The sequence below is a fragment of the Cryptomeria japonica genome, chromosome 8, assembly GCF_030272615.1.
Source record: "Cryptomeria japonica chromosome 8, Sugi_1.0, whole genome shotgun sequence".
NCBI classification, from domain to species: domain Eukaryota; kingdom Viridiplantae; phylum Streptophyta; class Pinopsida; order Cupressales; family Cupressaceae; genus Cryptomeria; species Cryptomeria japonica.
The window spans coordinates 529863795-529882297 of NC_081412.1; the positions used below are offsets into that span (position 1 = coordinate 529863795).

The window sequence follows — 18503 nt, forward strand, 5'->3', positions numbered from 1 at the left end:
GCTACCATGATGAGGTTTTGTTGAAGATGAAGGACCCTTAGAATAGAATTGATGAAGTGTCACTATCAATAAAATTGAACGTGAGGTCATTGTCATTGACCCCCTAAATCCCCACCTTGCCTCATCACTACTGTCAGTGACCCTCAAAATCTCCAACCAGCCTCTACAAGCACTTCTAGTTGATGGTCAAAAGTCCGACCAGCTCACATGCATTTCCTATGACCCATCTAAAGCCCGATCAAGGTGAGAAAGTCTTTATACTTGGCGAAATGAACTTTGATTGTGGTGAATGCTTAAATTTTCAAAGATAAGGATGATTGAGATTGGTGAATTCTTCTAGCAATGAGTGGAAATGCTTTAAACAAGCTAATTGAGCAAGTAAAGTGGACATTTTAGAGCCACTGTCAGTGAGGGGTTGAATCCACGACCTACCACAAGCCACTGTCAGAGCCCCTTCAAATCCACGACCACTGTCAGTGGGTGTTCAAAACCCCGACCAGGCTAGTGCACTTCTAGTAGGGGCCTAAAGGTCCGATCTAAGGTAAAGAGAGAAAGCAATTTCAAGAGTTGATCAAATGAATGATCAAAGAAGATGAAGGATGTAGATGACAAAGGTTGGAAGTTGTTACTTCCACTTGAAGGCTAAAACCACGACCTAGGCACTGTCAGTGCCTGTCTAAAAGCCCGACCTCATTTGAAGGTCACTTCCTATGCCTCCTCAAAAGCCCAACCACTTCCACTTGCAACCAAAAACCACGACTTGCAGGGAGGACTTCCAGTTGTAGGAGAAATCCACGATCCTTCTTGAAGGTGACTTCCACTTCATGCCAAAATTCCCAACCACCTTGTGATAACACTGCAAGTTGCACTTGAAATCCCTGAACTTTGCAAGCATTGTCAGTGCCTTATGAGAAACCCGACCTACTTGAAGGTGACTTCCAGTTGGGCTTGAAATCTCCGACCTACCACTTCCAGTGGCACTTGAAAACCCCAACCTCCTTGCTTGTTGTCACTGCCAGTTGACGATGAAAAGCCTGAACTTCTTGAAGATCACTGTCAGTGCCTTATGAGACCACGGCTAAGGGCAGGTCTCAGACCTGAAATCAATGAAAATTAGACATGTCTCGGACCTAAAACATAAGAAATCAGACATGAAATCAGTAAAATCAGATATGGATCAGAACTGAGAACATCATTTCCCCAGTAAAATCAGTCATTTCTTGATCTAAGTCATGGTTTGAAGGCAAGATTTAGGGCAGTAAGAAGTACTTTATCTACATTATCTTGATTTGTATCTGTGCTCTTTTCAGGTTGAAGCTGACAAAGCATATGAAAAGGAAAGGTGAAGGCTCATCAGCTCACTTACAACATCAAGATCACACTCAGCAATATGGAGGAGAAGATTAGCCTGATTTCATCATTACATCAATGTCATGAAGGATTGCTCAAGCACACCAGGGCAATGAGTCTAACCAAGGAGGAAGGAAGAAACATGCTGATTTCTCCAGCATCTCGTCTCATTTCAAGTGAAGGTGAAGTCGTGGTTTATTGAAGAATAATGCAAGGTAACATCACTAGGGTGAGGATCAACATACATCAAGGCTGAATCAACAAGAGCATCAAAGCCCTAGGAATTCAAGGAGACGGATAGGATCATCATCACAGAATGGAGGAACAAACATCAGAGATACAAGTGCTCAAGGAGATCACACCATTCAAGACTTCAGCACATGGAAGAAAGTCCAATACACTGCAACACTCCAAGATTCATCAACATTACAAAGAAGAAGAAAGAGAAAACACTTGTCATGAGTTACAAGGAGCGAGTCAAAGCGTCTAGATTCAATGCACCTGACTCATCCAACAAGGCAAATAACTACCACATGTGGGCACAAAATCCGATGCACCTACCCTCATCATCTATTGGTCAAATATTCAAGGAAGGACATGTGTCCTATAAAATGTAATTTTATCATTGGTCAGCATTAAATGCAATGTAATGGGTGTTAAAAACCCTAATTAGGGTTTTCATCTTGTAATCTTGGCCATTGATTGTGAATCAATCTAAGCCACTCACTGTAAAGAGCTACCTATATAAGGCTCGGTTTCCTCATTTGTAAAGATTAATAGTTAATAATTCACAAGTTAGGAGATCAAGAGCAGCAAGTTAGAAGTAGAGTAGAGTAGGAGGAGAAGGAGGAAATTGTTGCCAAGTTTGTAAATAAACATCCTTTTCATTGAATTTATGGTGGAATGTGTTGTTTCTTCTACATAATTGCATGGTTTCTTGTTATATCCTCATGTTAGATGGTGATAATTAGATGAATGGAAGCTATTATGGATGATTAATGGTGAAATTCTGATGTTCATACTAATAGTATTTCGCTGATTGTGAAGTATCTTGCGTGGTCAACTAAACTCTCTTCATGAGCTTAACTTCGATTACTACTCACTCATTGATATGCATTGCATTGATGGTGTTTATGCCGTTGGTAATTTGAACATCATTTTGCTCTCCTTAGAAGATCGCACTGAACTTTGTGTAGTTGTTGCTTTGCCATGCAAAGCAAAGTCTAGTTGAATTTCACTAAGTCATTCATAGTCACTTACATTCTAGGATTAGATTAGCTTCCTAAACCCTATCCCTTTAATCTTCTATTTTAAAGTCAAGTAAACTTCCATGTTCCAGCAGCATTCAAGTGTCAACGTAAGTCCCCCTTGTGATTCTAGCAATATCGCATCATACACACTGAGTCTGTCCAAGAGCACGTCAAGACCTGACATTCGGAACCTTGGAGTCACCCCATTTGATCATGAAGTTTAGCACTTGGGAGGATTTTGTTCAAGGGAGGATAGAATACTTAGTATTTTATTATGTGTTGCATAGTGCATAAAAACACATCAATAGATATATGCTAAGTATCAAGAGATATTGTTGGAGTTCCAGACACTTCTTTATGATGCTATAGAAGTGGAGTTGAAACCAAGAGCAAGGAGAAGAAAGTTTACAAGATATGCAAGCTAAGGTGGCACCTACTCATCTCCAACCAATCAAACAATTCAAGGTCAACATGTTTAGATTCATAGAACCCGACTCATCCAAAGGAGAAAAAGTGGACATGTGAATGCATTTAATGAAATGTCATCATCTACTCCTTGTAAATCGTGCCATTGAGGCTATGTTAATTTTCAGTGGTCCTTTTCCTCAAAGGACATGCATTCAAGGTTGTATAATTTTCTCAACAGATAGCATTAAATGTAAAAGCTGTTGGTTATAACTAACTCCACTTAGGGTTTAATTGAATTATCTTAGCCATTGCTTTAGAATCAATCCAAGCCCTTCATTTTGTAAATATAAGCCTTGGTCTTTTCATCTATAAAGGTTAATAAGAGAGGTTAATAGTTAGAAGTGAATAATAGTAAGGAAGAGTTTAATGGCAATGGAAGTAGTAATAGTAGTAGGGAGGAGATCAAAAATTGTTGCCGAGACTATGTAAAAATTGATTCATAATTTAAATTGAAGAAATGGTGAATCTTTGTGTGATGTTTCAACATTTTGAATGGTTTCTACTTCTCAAGTTTTAGTTGAAGTTCATTGATTTTAATGGAGAAATATGAAGATATGTGATGAATTCCTTGGTTCATACCATTTGTAATTTGTTAAATGCAATTGTAGTGTATGGTTAGCCAAAAACTCACTTTGATCTTAATTCGATTGTGGATGATCATTTGAATTGTGCCAACATTGAGTATTTCAATGGATGTTGACAATATGAAAAATTTGTCATCACCTTTGGAGATCGCATCAATTTTGTGTAGTTGTTGTCATCATGGAGAAGCAAAGCTTGATTTAAGGAATTTGTCTATCTAAGCATTATCCATTATCTTCATTGTCCTTAGGATCTTAGCTTAGTTTCTTTGACCTTTATCCTTTTGATCTTTGTTTGTTTGAAGAGATCGAATTAGGTTGGGAAAAAAGTATCATTAAATTGCTATATTGGATTCAAGTTCCAGTTGCTTAGTAGAAGTGAAAAGCGTAAGTCCTTTTGTGATAATGGCAAACCACATCATTCATTGAGTCTATCTATTGCATTGTCTAGATATAACACTTGTAAACCTTGGGGTAGCCTTAATTGATCACATCGTTTAGCATTTGAGGTTTCCTTGTTCAAGAGAGCATAGAATACTTGGTATTTTATTCTGTGTTGTAGTGTGTCACAAAACACACATCAACACAGTCCACTCTCAAGAAGAGTAGGTTAAAGAAACTTAAGCCTCACTTTCGTGAACCATTCAAAGTCACCAAGAGGATTGGAGAAGTGGCTTATGAGCTTGAGCTACCTGAGAGTAGGAAGGTGCACCATGTCTTCCACATATCTCACCGCAAAAAGGCACTTGGGTGTAATGTAATTCCTTCTATAAAGTTGCCTCCTTCGGATGAGGAAGGAAAGTTGATATTGATTCTAGAGGCAGTGGTTGATTTCAAGGAGCGTACTTTGTGAAAGAAGGTTAGCACTTATCAAGGAGTACTTGGTGAAGTGGAAGAACTTGCTAGTGGAGGATGCTAAACGGGAGAGTGGTCAAATTTTATAGCATCCAAATTCGCAATTGCTTGAGGATAAGCAATCTTGGGAAGGGAGGACTGTAATGTCCCCTTCTTGCACCTAGTCAATTTGAGGATTCCATAAGCCTATTCTCAAGTTCATGTAGGCTAAGTGGATGTGGTTAGGGGACTCAATCATCTGAGGAGAGCTATAGCAGGGGTTTTCAGTGTATTCTAGCGGAGTTTCTATTTTTAGCATATGGCTATTTTTAGTAAGTATTATTTTAGCACTTGGTCTTGGCTTCTATCTCCTTTCAATTCAGAGTGCAATGCCTTCTAGTTTAGTGCCTTGGTGAGTTATAAAGTTGATAAGATAATTAGTGTTCTTTTATAAAGTCACTCTATAACTTAAGTGAAGGATGATGTCATGTCCCCTCCTTGATCGTTATATACATCCTAAATGAAGTAATTATTATTATTAATTAATATTATAATAAACAACGAATTTCTATTTGGAATTTATTAAACATTATTATTAATATTTATTATTAATAATATTCTTATCAAAATAAATTATATAAACATAATTTACTTATTCTTAAATGTAAACATGATTTATATATCTAAAACAATAAATATATAATTTAGCTTATATTACTAGATTAAATAACAGTGAACCCGTAAGGGGTACAGGGGCATGGGTTGGTGTTCAACTTTGGGTATGATCAGTCGATTATTATGAACATACATCTGGCTCCATATCATTAAAAATTACAATTGGTGGTCAAAGTCACTGACCACTTCTAAACACCAGTAGCCATATCATCATCGATAATTACAACTCATCATGCTCTAACCATATTGTATAATCTACTATTAAAGAGTCATAGCCGGCGACAATCAAAGAAAGATGGATATCGGGAAAGGAAGAACGATAAAGTTATATTCCTAAGTATTACATATTTGATATTGGCTAAAGACAGAGGTTATTGTAATGGATGGAGGGTCGATAGTCGGCGAACTATATCCAGTAGGTGAAACAATATCTGATAGGCATGAGTATGTGTCCTTAAGAGACGTGGAATAGTCAAATACCACGTACCATAAAAAGTGACTTCAAACGGTGCTAATAAAAATATGGTTATTAGTTAATTATATTCGATCATACTAAGAGATTAAGACTATTACGTAAGGAAAGGGAATTATAAAAAGTCATAACCGTTGTCATGAGAAGATGTGATCCTATTCAATGGACATATGAAAAGTATATAAAGAACGTGCAATGTGGAAGAGGAGGGGGGCACGTAGGAGAGGAAAATCGGAACTACTAGGCCAGCCATAGGCAGCAACCATTCTTGTTATCGGTGGTATGCATGAGGATGGCTTAATACGTATGCTTATATATGAAGCCTGATAATGTTTATGCAAACTTTAATAGTAATATCAATATAAACAACAATAAGTACGACAGTCATACTTAATATAGTGGCAGACCAGATCTGACCCATGTCAGATCTGTCTGCCTTTATAGCCAAAGTTATACTACCAACTTATGTTTTTTAGGCAGTAGTGGTATTAGTGATGTATACAAAAAGGTAATTAACAAATGTGTTAATAATTGGTAAATTAATAAATAGGTAAGGGATGTCACAAATGTATATGCAAATGAATATACTTAATAAATATTTTAATATATATATTAATGAATATTGATAATAAATATTTCAATATATATATTAATGAATATTAATAATGAATATTCTAATATATATATTAATGAATATTAATAATACATATGTTAATGAATATAAAATAAATACTTTAATACATATGTTAGTATAGTAATGGACAGCTTAATACATATGTTAAGGAATGTAGTAATTAACAGTTTGATACATATGTAATGAATGATTTTTAGATGTTAATGAATATGTATGAACATAAGTAATAAATGCATATCAATGAATAGTAAGAATATATGTTAAGAAATAAATGTGAATATTGGTTAACGAACATTTTTATGAATATATGTTAGGAAATACATGTAATTCAGGAATATGTAAATGTGGATTGTGGAATGGAAAATAGTAATAAAATGCAAAAATGTATTATAAATGTGATTACATGTTGGAGGCTAGAGGGAGGAAACTCCCTTAATCTAAAAGGGGGATTATGATAATCCCTAGGGCAGTATATATACTGAAAACTGATATGCATATGTATGGCTTGGTTGATTAAACTCAACCAAGAAGAGACGGATCTGACCGGTCCCCTCTGAGGACTTGGATGATGAAGGCATCACCCAAGGCAAGGAATAGACAAGGGTCTTCCTTGGATGGCTTGGGTGTAAGAGGTTACACCCAAGACAGGATTCGAACTCATCTTCGATTTCCTGAAGGGCTTGGAACCAAGGGGTTCCGAGAAGGCAAGCTTCACGGCCGCCTAAGGACATACTTTCATATGGCATTCGTATCCTTTTATTTGATGAAAATTATGATCATGTTAATTAAGTATTAAAGATAGATTGCAAATTAAAAAATGGTTTATATATATATATTTATATGTTGTATTCTAACAATCTGTTTTGCAGGACAGTAATCTCTAACTAGTAGGGACATTACAGATGATGTGTTCATATAGTGTTCCCCCTATTCCTACACCTAGGGAAGAGGGCCACTTTAAGTTGTTTTTAAAAAGCAAGTTAAACTCCAAAAGTGATGCCAAGGCAAGGTGGGGTTTTAATAATTTAAAAGATTTATATTTGCCTTCATAAGGTGACACGAAGACAAGGGAGTGAATAAAGTGTTTTTATAAGTTAAATATTAAGAGCTCTAAAGGGGTCAAACTTGAAGGGGAAATTCCATGTTATTTCAAAAGGTGAAATGAGAGGTAAATAGATTCAAATTCAAATGCGTGTTGCCCTAATTCTTCCCTCTTATATATTTGAGTTTGAACTCTCATTTGCATATACTAGATGTGTGTGCTTGGTTTGAGATTGACAGTGATTTTGGCTTGGTTTGGTGATATGGGTTTGAAGATGTTGAAGATTTATGAGGTTTTCTGTTATTGGTATCTAATGTTTGATGTGGTGTGAGCTTTCTTAGAGTGCCGTTCAAGTTTGGTAGTGATTTGGTGTCCTTTCAGTGTGCTGGTGTGCTTTTTCAGAGATACTAGATATCATAGTTCTTTTCAAACTCAGTGGGAGTGAAAGATTTCATTCTGGATATTGATTCACTGTATTCCTTAGGGGGGCGCCTTTTAACTACTTGAAGATTTTGGTGGACTGATTTACCTAGTCAAATCGCCCCTCTAGGCTGGGCACCATATCTCATTTAGCATGTAGGTTTTGCTCGTCATTTCAATCTGCACCTTTGGCATGGTTTTCTTTGGATTTTAAATCTGCATTTGATTACCTGTTGGTGCTAAGTCAATTGGAGGAGTTTGGAAAAGTGTGCCGTTCACTTGGACGTCTGAAAATACATTTCTTGTCTTTGTAATCAGGTTTGTAATTTAATTCTCAAGTCTGGTTTCACTTTAATGCTTAAGGCTTTCTGATTTTCTAATGGAGATAAATATGATTTATTGCAAATGGATTGTCTATTCTCTTTCATTACAATGTTTATTCAATGTATAAAACAAACATGGTGAATGAACTTGAAACACAAAACACTTTCTGCATCTCTGTCTTATTCAATCAAATAAACTCAAAAAAAATCAGGGGTGAACACTTACTTGTGTCCTATCACTAGATAAAAACAACATTAAAGCCTTGTGTCTTACAGTTGAACATTGGCAGTTCACTAATATAAGGATGGCAGTCACCCATGGAATCCATAGTAATTCAAAAGAATTCATTCATCTTATATGATAACATCCCAAGAAGAAGAAAAGTCTTGTTAAATGAAAATGTTTAAAGGGGCTTATAAATCCAATCAATGTCTAATTGTGCATGCCATAGAATTTACTTGTTCACTCAATACTCTTAATACCAGGCATTCAAAAGAAAAGCATTTATTCATCCTCATTAGCACACTATTATTGCATAAAATATTAAATTTATGCAATATTTTATTCATGAGTTGCTACTATATATGCATACTTTGCTTCAAAATGTGTACTCTAACTTAATGTCTCAAGAAAAAGTTGATTGCAGAGGACAAGATGTATTGAAATTAGAATCCCATCTTTGATTGTTGGTGAACAATAAATATTTATATATTATAGTAATTTTGAAGTTAAAAAAGTGTGTCTTCTAGAGAGACAATAATATTTATAGACAGATAATCTTGTAAAATGCGTAAGGAAATATCTGGAAAGGTGCCATTACTGCTGTGCTTTAAACTACCTCACATCACTGCTAAAGTCATGAGGCTTCTAGTGAGTCATAATAAGCTTTGCATAAAAGGGGGAAATTCTGGCTAGAGGTGCAGGAACAAGCACCAGTAGCTGTGGCATAAAACCCCATTATACTACATTGGTACTCTTCTTATTCCTACCTTCAAATAAGAGAGAGATACTTGGATGCACCAAAAGAAAAACATCGTATGCCTATAGAGACATGAATAGGAAGGGGTCACCTATGAGACACCCCTCACTTATAGGGTGGCAACGAACTTGGTGTTGACCTTAGTGGTCAGAGCTTTCTTGGCAAGAGATTTGGTCATAATTCTTTACCCCAATGAGATGACTGTGTGGTGACTTTGCAGGCATGCTAGCTGATGGGATGCATACCCCTGGTTCCACCTAGGATTCCATTGTATCCATTGATGTATAGAATCAGATTCATATGGTATTCTGCTTGACAATTGGTGTTTCTTGAAGATATGTCTTTGGGGTAGGTGGATATTTACTGACAAATGGAGTTCCTACGTGTAAAAAGAGCAAAGTTATGCATGGATCTATTCAAAAGATTGCCACTAAAGCAGATTCTAAGGCTATCCATATCCATATGGTCGTTTAGGTATGGAGAACTGCTCCAATAACAAGAGATAAGAATTTTTATTAGATTTGTGGAGTGGGTCTATCATCACATAAAGCCAAGTTCACTGAATTGCTCCATATAGGATATCCCAAATTCCTAACTCAAGGGTCACAAAGGCAATTCTTTCACACATCAGTTTTTCTAAGAGAAAACCCTTTTCCTTATCAAAATTACCATTAATGATAATAAGACTCCAAAATGGCAATAACCCTACAATGCCAAGTTGCATGCTTGGATCATAGATAAAAAATTTGCAGTGTAATAGCATGCTATTTCTGAAACCAAGTAAATAGCAAGTTTACTCACTTACAACTCAGTACATGTTCTTGGCTAGTATTGTACTTGCAAGAAATCATGGTCAATCCTTACCAGAGGTCAAACTGAGCTGCAAATGCAGCCCCATAGGTGCCAGAAACTCTACAATCACTCAAATTAAACTGCAAAAAAGCACCTGTTTATGGTCTATTTAACTGCATTTGATAAGGAATTTACGTATTTTATAATTTGCTGAGTTGTTGCTGAGTCACTGAGTCTAAGTTGGGCACAAGTTTCTGAACTATGGCTTCGATACTGTATGATGATGTTGGCAAAGTACACTTAAGGTTAATAACTTGCATAAGTTAGTACACATATTATGAACTTTTATCGTGTTTTCACTAATAACAATATACTGAGGGAATTCCTATGACATTTGGAAACAAATGAAATTTATGAGGGTATTTTTTTTCATAATCAGTAAGTATAGAACAAGAGGAACTCATATGTGGCTTCTAGTGCTATTGAATGTCTAACAGACTTAAACTATTGTTAGGAAATGTGTCTCAAGTTTCAACCTCACATCCCGAATTTTCGTATTCATTTATTATTTAGTCTTCTCATGGAAAAGTTCCACAAGTACTTGGTGACTCACCAAGTACTCAGCGAATTTGTATACTATGATTGAGATATTGTAGACCTTCATGATGCATTGTTGAGAAATGTATAATATCAAGTCAGCAATGCACCAATGAAATGGTACTATGATGTAATCAAAGGTTATTAGCATGTACCTTGTGGGAGAAGCCTCTTACCCTATTTTGGTATATGCAACAAATAGCAGTCAATGTGGTATATGTCTTGAATGGTGTTGTATTCTTGTTTTTAAAGAGCCTATGGAGTTTATTTTTCCTTAATTATGATTGAACTGTGAAACACTACCTCAGGAGTAATGGTAGTACATCTCTCATATTAGATCATTGGGGAAATGTCTTCTAGTATTCCATTCTGCTGGCTTATTTCTGTTATTCGTTTTGATATTTTTGCTAAATCTATTTTGGCATTTTGGTTCTTCCTCACAGAAAACGCATTATATCATGCATTAGAGGATACAATATTCATGTTCATAATTTGACATTTTAGTAATGCAAGGCACATATACTTTTCTTTTATCTACTTTTTTATGTAAAACTCAATTATATAAAAATATATTTTCATTACTGAAATGGAGGTCTCGTTTTGATTGTCTTGTTGGGAATGAATTCTTGTCTTGTCGTTGATATCATAATTAACTTATTAGTTATACTATATTGAAGGTTCAGATGATTGTTTCCCTGGTAATTTTGGCATCATTGCTAGACCAGAATAGAAGAGCTACAAATATACTGACGGTTAATGATTTCTTTTATAAGTTCTTTTTTTTCCATTGAAACAGAAGTTATTACAACAATTCTGAGAGCATTCTTGATCTTGCATTTATATTTCCTAAAAATATTGACACACGTGCATCACATGACTCTAAAACCTATAAAGCCTATGATAATTTATTTCTGACAAATGGTGTGATTAAGTTCATACATAGAATAAACATATAAGGTTTTAAGTGGACAAGTATACACCTGACAAGAGATCTTCTTGCTATCACTTCAGCATGTGAATCGTTGATGACTTCTCCAGCTGGGCTCATGTGTGAACGCCCAAGGCACTTAGTTCCAGTTCCTAATGAAATAACATTTAATTCTGCCAAGGAAGCAATAAAAATTCAAGATTCAAGCATATCTAAGAATCATAATAAGGCTGAAATGCCAAACAGCACAATGATACATAGAAGAATATTAGAATATGTTCTTTTTTCAGAATCAAATCAAATTATCAAAATAAATAAGACTAACATAAAAGCACGTTACAAAACACAAATTGCCTTCTCACTAAAAAAAAGTCAACTAGCATCTAGGTATCCTAACTTAGAAATTAAACCCCTACAGGATAGAACACAATTGCAAATCGATTTGTTTATTCTACAATTCCCTCCTTACATAGCACAATAAACATTTCAAGTTATTTGCACTTCCTTAGTCCCCTGGATATTAGTTTGCAAAAAGTATGTGTCATTATTTAAGCCAATAGCAATAAAATTTACAACTGCTGATAGCCAATGTTCCACAACGTTTCCAGGATAGGGAAAGCAGAGAATGCAGGACTGTATTTCAAGGATGGTAGTGAGGAAGGGCCATTTTTTTTTCAACAGCATGTAATAGTATTGTATTAAAAATTTGAATAATATATTTCAAAATATAAGAATTATTAACAACATTCAAAAATGTATATCTCTAACTCCAAAATTAGAACACTACTGATAATAGGAAAGTAGGCAAGCTCAATTGAACATATCTTTAAATGCAGAATAACTTAACACCAGTGATGAAAAGAAATACATGACATTAGCATGTTTCACCAACAACTAAACATTTTCAACAGCAGCCCAAGGCAGCATTCTACACAAGCAGTCAATTAAAAGTCACATTTATTTTGAAAAGTCATGTGCAAGTTAAAATAGAAACTAAGCATAGTAGCAAGTAAAACCTGAAATTAACAAAGTAGTAACTGTGGATAAAAATAAATAATAAAAATCAGACAAAATGCAGACACTAAAAAGTATCAAAGAATGTCGCAGTGAAAACAAATCAAAATAAATTACATGCAGTTCTGAAAAACTTGAGTTGTACAATGAATTACATTACCTAGAAACCAAATACTTGTCTAACATAATAAAGACTGTGACCTTTAATATTTCCTTACTGTTGAAATTATGCTGACATAGTGAACAGGTATGTTATTTTCCAGAGACTAGATAGGACTTGAACCTAGGATCTCCCATGCGCACGCTGGGGTGCTCTACCACTGAACTACCACGCCTCATCGTGACCAGGCCTTTTCTGCTAGGCTTCTTATTATGGTTTGGGTGTGAGTCATTTCTCCAACACTCCCCCAACCAAACTTTGGTGCTCAAGCTCCTAATCTAGCTCTAATACCATGTTGAAGGAATTACACACAAATCTCATAATCATATTATTCATAATATACAAAGATATCTATACACTCTTATAAGTTTGTTGTGCTTCCTATGTTCTAGGAGTACACAACTATTTTCATGCTATATCCCCCATACTTCTCTAGAAAACCTACTCTATGTGGGTGTTAATACAAATACCATAAAATAATATAATGAACTTAACAACCTAATATAAAGAGGCTTTAATAATCTATTTTATGTGGGTGTTAAAACTAACAACCTAAAATAATATAATTAACTTAACAGCCTAATTTAAAGAGGCTTAAATTATATATTATTTAAACCTATCCCCTATCTTTATTGTTTAGCTTCACCAAGTATAATATTATCTATTTAATATATTTTCTAATAGTGCATGTCATATTTGAAGGAGCTTTGCACATCGAAGGAGTTTGGCTCATCATCAATGTGGATAGAGAGCAGCTTGGTTTGAATCTTACAAGAAAAAAATTACCATTTAAACTAAGCAAGATGTGCAGCATTGGTCTTGTGTAATGTCCTCATTTTTGGGAGAAAATAATTAATTTTAAGTTGTTGGACAAAAGTATATTAAGTGACAACTTTAATTGATTATTTATAAAGTGACTAAGTGCTGAAATATTTAATATTTAAATAAAAAGTCACTTTTGAGAGACATATGGTTAAATTAGATTAAAGTGTTTTTAATTCTTTCCTTCCAGAAGTTTCTTGGGAAAGTTGTAAAAGAGGGCTTGGGGTCTCATTTTCAAAAACAGAAGATTGAAAGATTGTTAATTTTCTTTGCGGAGATTTCTTAGGTTTGTGCTTGAGGCCAAACTTTTGTCTGCAAGACAAGAACCCCAAAGGCTTTTTAGAGCGGTAGACGAAACCTTCATGTTTCATTGTAACAGTTCCACACAAGGATCGTCAGAGTGCTGAAGGTAAGGTGAGGACAAAAACCCTCATTCTGGATACATCTTTGAGATATCAAGTTTACAAATTAGCTTATGGAAGTTTTGAGGTGCGTGCTTGTGCTTCATTAAAGAATATTAAAATATCTAGTTATATTGCAAATATTGTGAAAGGATTTCTAGTATTTGAAATATCTTATTGGAAGAGATTTGATGCCATCATTGTTTAGAGTAGAAGAATGAAGTTTTGTTAATATCTTGGCGTTAAGGTTTTTTTGGGTGAATGAAGTAATTGAATGTGTTATTGGTCGTTTATTAATTGCGGATGGAGGTAATATATCTTCCCTATGTTGTTCAATGTATTGTTCAAAGCATGAACACAATACAAGGTCCAAAACATATGCTTTAGCACTCTTCGCCATCAGGCCAACTAACCTACACAAACATGTTGAATCAATGACCACCTAAACAACATTTGAGGCCCCAACCTCTTCTATATCATCCTTCAAAATCTAAAACTGGAAGTGTTCATCCTTTTACATCTAATATCAATCCACCCATCCATGACATTAGAGCAACCCATTCTCTACCAAATTTGCCTCAGTCCAAACTTACTTTAAAATACTCCCTATCAAGTTGGTTAATGCAAAGTTTATGTTCTCCAAGGAGGGCATATGATGGAGCAACAACATTTGTTTGAAGTAGAGAGAACAAGCCACATGAAACAAGATGGTATGGGCAAAGAAAATTCTGTAACTGAAGAATCTAACACTTACCGTGATTGCATATTGAACACACCTCACAGCCCTTCTCTTGACCTTGGTAGAACCTTCTCTCCTTCGAGTCTCAACATCCAGAGATTGGGTAGGCAGTCATTTACTAGATTGTTTAGTCTGTACTGGCATTCCCTTATTTATTGTGTTACCCTCCATGTAAACAACCTAGACACCTCAACGTTCTCAACTAGGGTTATTTTTTCAAATCATTTCACCCCTATCCGCCTATGTACAAAAGGTGACCATAAAACCTTGTGTGTAATCCTTGTTGCAAGAATGGCATAACCAAACTATAATATCTTGGATGGAATATTTTGTATTATTTAATTTACATATAATAATCGGCACAAAATCACTAACTATATAAACAGCAAAATGGATCAGATTTGTAGATTAGCTCAAGTCCAAAAATGAAGAATACTGATGCAATAAATCTAAAACTTTGATTTATAGGCAAACTGGTCTATGGAACAGTAGCATTGGGTCGTTATGAAGCATACAATATGGACTTATGTTCATCCCAGCAGTCTTGAAACCTCAATAAGAATAGATCTTACAATCCTTGATACCTCGACCAATAATGAAGTCACCATAATGATCGATGTCCTAGTTGTGATGATAAGTTTAAGGGGCCATGCACCATAATCTAGACTCAAATATTGGTTACAACTTTGTTACGACTTTGATACGAGAACTGCATAATACCATATGGATCTACCATATATCTGAGTTATGCCCAACTTGCAGCACTACCCTGGAAATTAATGATGTAAATTATGTACGTGGAACCTAGTGAGTAGTTGTATGAAACAGTTTTTTACTGCTGCATCTATGATGTGATGTATCAACAACAACCAGCGATCATAAGGAAACCATTATCATGCTCCAATGGCAGTGATTTATATGGCAGAAGGTACCCAACTGTTAGTGCACTCCTTATTTGTGCAGATCACAGCCACAAACTTGATATATTTCTACCCAAACAGAATGCAGAATTACTCCAATAATCAGAATGCTCCTTCAGCACAAGTTTAATACTAATATCAACTTGAAATTCCAATAGTTCAGCCCAATCTTGACTCCTGTATGAATTCACTCCAAAAAATTGTGGGCTTTCATCCTCCAATTTCAAACTTAGGGGATTTTTATCCTTACGTTAATTGAACTAAAGTTTAATGCTCCAACAAGACGTAGAAATCAAAAACTAAAATGTTATATCAATATGCCACTTTCTCCTTGCTTGACCTCTCTTAAATAGAGTTTTCCTCCAAAAGACAACTCTTCAAATTTCCTTCATAATACAAGGTCATTGTGCATAGGGTCATAACAGTCAGAATAATTGTTGGCATCTTTCATGAAACTTTGAGTAAAATAGTTGCCAATTATTATGCTAATATATGACTGCAAGATTACATATCTAATGAACTTCCTGGAGAACCTCAATGATCTTAGAAGTAATCTCTAGGCGATCCCTTTGGTGAACCCTTCAGGAATGCTATAGTTAATCCTCGAAAGAGCCCTTTATTGAAGGCTGATACAAATCTCAATATGCATAATTAAATATGGTTGCATAAATATCCATTAGAAGTCTTCATTCCGTTGCTTTGTTAATGGAAAAATACAATATCTAATTACGACAGATATAGTGAGATTAGGATAAGATCTACCCAACAGATCAGCGCGGAGCAACAAGTTCAAGAGATTCAAGAACATTGGTCATTACAGCAGCTATTGAATCTCATTTGTGGAGGATGATGATGCATTTTAAGAAGCAGAACCACAAATAATTAATTTAAGTGAGCCCATTAGAGTACTGCCAGTAGTGTGATAATGTGACTAAAGACCTATTGGTTATACTGCTGGTAGTGTGACTAACGATGCACTCGCACTCAATTTCATAAGACATTTGCATGGAGAGAAAAAGCTGCACACTACTTGCAACTTCAAGGACCTTGAAGGTAGTCTTCGAAATAATGGTGCTACCATTGTAAAATCCTTCTATTCTTATAATTTTTTTCCTTGTAGCCCTTTAAAATTCTAGATTTATATTCCAATGCGATGCATATTCCACAAAAATATGAAGTGGGGATTTAAAAAGGGTACCATTGTTGGGAGTAGAGAGTAGAAATGCTGCAAGGACAGTGGCCTCCCGGCCTTGGGGTTTTCCCTTCTTTGGCAGAGAATAATACTTGGCGTAGACCAGCTCAGCCACTCTCTCGCCCCAGCTTTTCTCTTCTCCTCCCTCCATTTTGCTACTACTTCCGTGTTATGGAGGATGCCTGCAAGCTACGAGAGAATCGAGCAACAATTCTTCGAATCAACGTTCTCAATAGTAATTCTTTAAAACAACAAAACATCTTGGAAAGTCCCACTGTGCATAGGTGATGCTTAGCATTCCCAGAGCAAACAACATGCCTTTGTTCGTATGCTGAGTAGAATGATAAAAATTAAAGAGAAGTTTTGTGATTTTAAACTGTACCGACTATTTCTTGAGGGATTTGATTTCCCTAATAAGGTCGTGATATCAGTCTTAGTGTCATGGCTGAATTTGCATAGCCACGCCATGTTTAGATTGTATATTTTTGTAAAAAATTGGATTTTCCTTTATTTAAACACATTTTTAGTATATTTATTTTTCACGTTACTTATATATAGGTATTTCAATATATTTTAATGTATTCTCTGAATTTGCATAGCCACGCCATGTTTAGATTGTATATTTTTGTGAAAAATTGGATTTTCCTTTATTTAAACACATTTTTAATATATTTATTTTTCACGTTACTTATATATAGGTATTTCAATATATTTTAATGTATTCTATATTTATTATTCATATGCTTATATTTGTTAAAATTTATTAAAAATTATGAAAGGCCAAATAATCACATACATCATATTTGACAAACGATCTTAATCACATACATGTTATATTTGACAAATGATCTTAAAATTGAAATTGTAGATCAGAGAGAGTTTCAAATGAAAAGAACATGCAAATAATTATGGAATAAGAATGGCTTAAAGTAAAAATAATTTAAACAAAGTGAGTAAAGTACATCTGAATAAGAGAGAAGACAAATAGAACGAATAAATGAGAAGTAACTCCAACTACCAAAAATAAATGGGAGTTACACTCCTGGAATATAGCATCTACACTCATAAGTGGCCCACTATTAACAACTTAAGCAAGTTAAACATATGTGTAGGAAAAATATAATTAACATGCAAAAAAGGCTATACTAACACTTGCTTAAACACAACCTAAGAGGATGAAAAGATGGATTCCAACAAATAAAAAACACAAAGTAAAGAAGGACAAGATTAGCTAGCCCCTCAAAAGCAACCTTTTACACCCCTTGTAAAGGTCATAAATGAAGAAATTTGCTTTCTATAAAAGGCTTGGTGAAGATGTTGACAATCTAGTCAAACATTAGGCACTATTGAAGATCAATGACTTGTGTATTAATAAACTCCTAGATATAGTGCATATGAACCTATATGTGTTTGGTATGTTAATTGTGAGACAACATCCATGAAATTTGAAAAGCATTCTACTTGTCATAAAAATTAATATATGGTCATTTGAACTAGATACCGAACTTAGTTGTGTTGAATCCAAATGGCCCTTATGGTTGCTTCCACAACCCCCCAATACTCAACCTTAGTGGAAAATCAATGAATAGCATGTTGATCTTGCTCGACAAACATACAACACTTGAATTATCATGTATATTTTTTCCATAATCTATGTTGTGGTACAAAATGTCCATTTATTATCATCTTCCCCTTCACCCCTCATGCTTATGCTTAATATCCTAAAAAAATATAAGCAAAGACACGGCCAATTTTTTAAGTCAGTATAAGTCATCAAAATTGTGAAGTTTCCCTTCTTGGCATGACCTTCCTCCCAAGTCTACTTTCTTTTATACTTCTAGATCAAGGTTTCAGACTTCTTTATTTAGGCATACCTTACAACCATCCCCTATCTTCACTATATGCTTCT

The 18503-nt window shown here is 34.9% G+C and overlaps 1 protein-coding gene across 14 annotated transcripts in view; it reads right to left on the reverse strand.

Annotated features, from left to right (window-relative positions):
* Positions 1-17049, reverse strand: part of LOC131055414 (tRNA-specific adenosine deaminase TAD1) — a 110036-nt gene extending 92987 nt beyond the window's left edge. For 9 of the 14 annotated variants that reach the window (XM_057989883.2, XM_057989895.2, XM_057989884.2 and 6 more), the window contains exons 1-2: positions 16601-17048; positions 11399-11519 (exon numbers count right to left, since the gene is read on the reverse strand). In XM_057989883.2, coding sequence (XP_057845866.1) covers positions 11399-11519; positions 16601-16745 — 266 coding nt within the window. In that variant the 5' untranslated portion in view covers positions 16746-17048. Of the gene's footprint in view, positions 1-11398; positions 11520-16600 lie in introns of all 14 variants that reach the window. The other 5 variants (XM_057989888.2, XM_057989885.2, XM_057989887.2 and 2 more) reach the window with 3 other exon arrangements.
* Positions 17050-18503: the final 1454 nt, after the last annotated feature.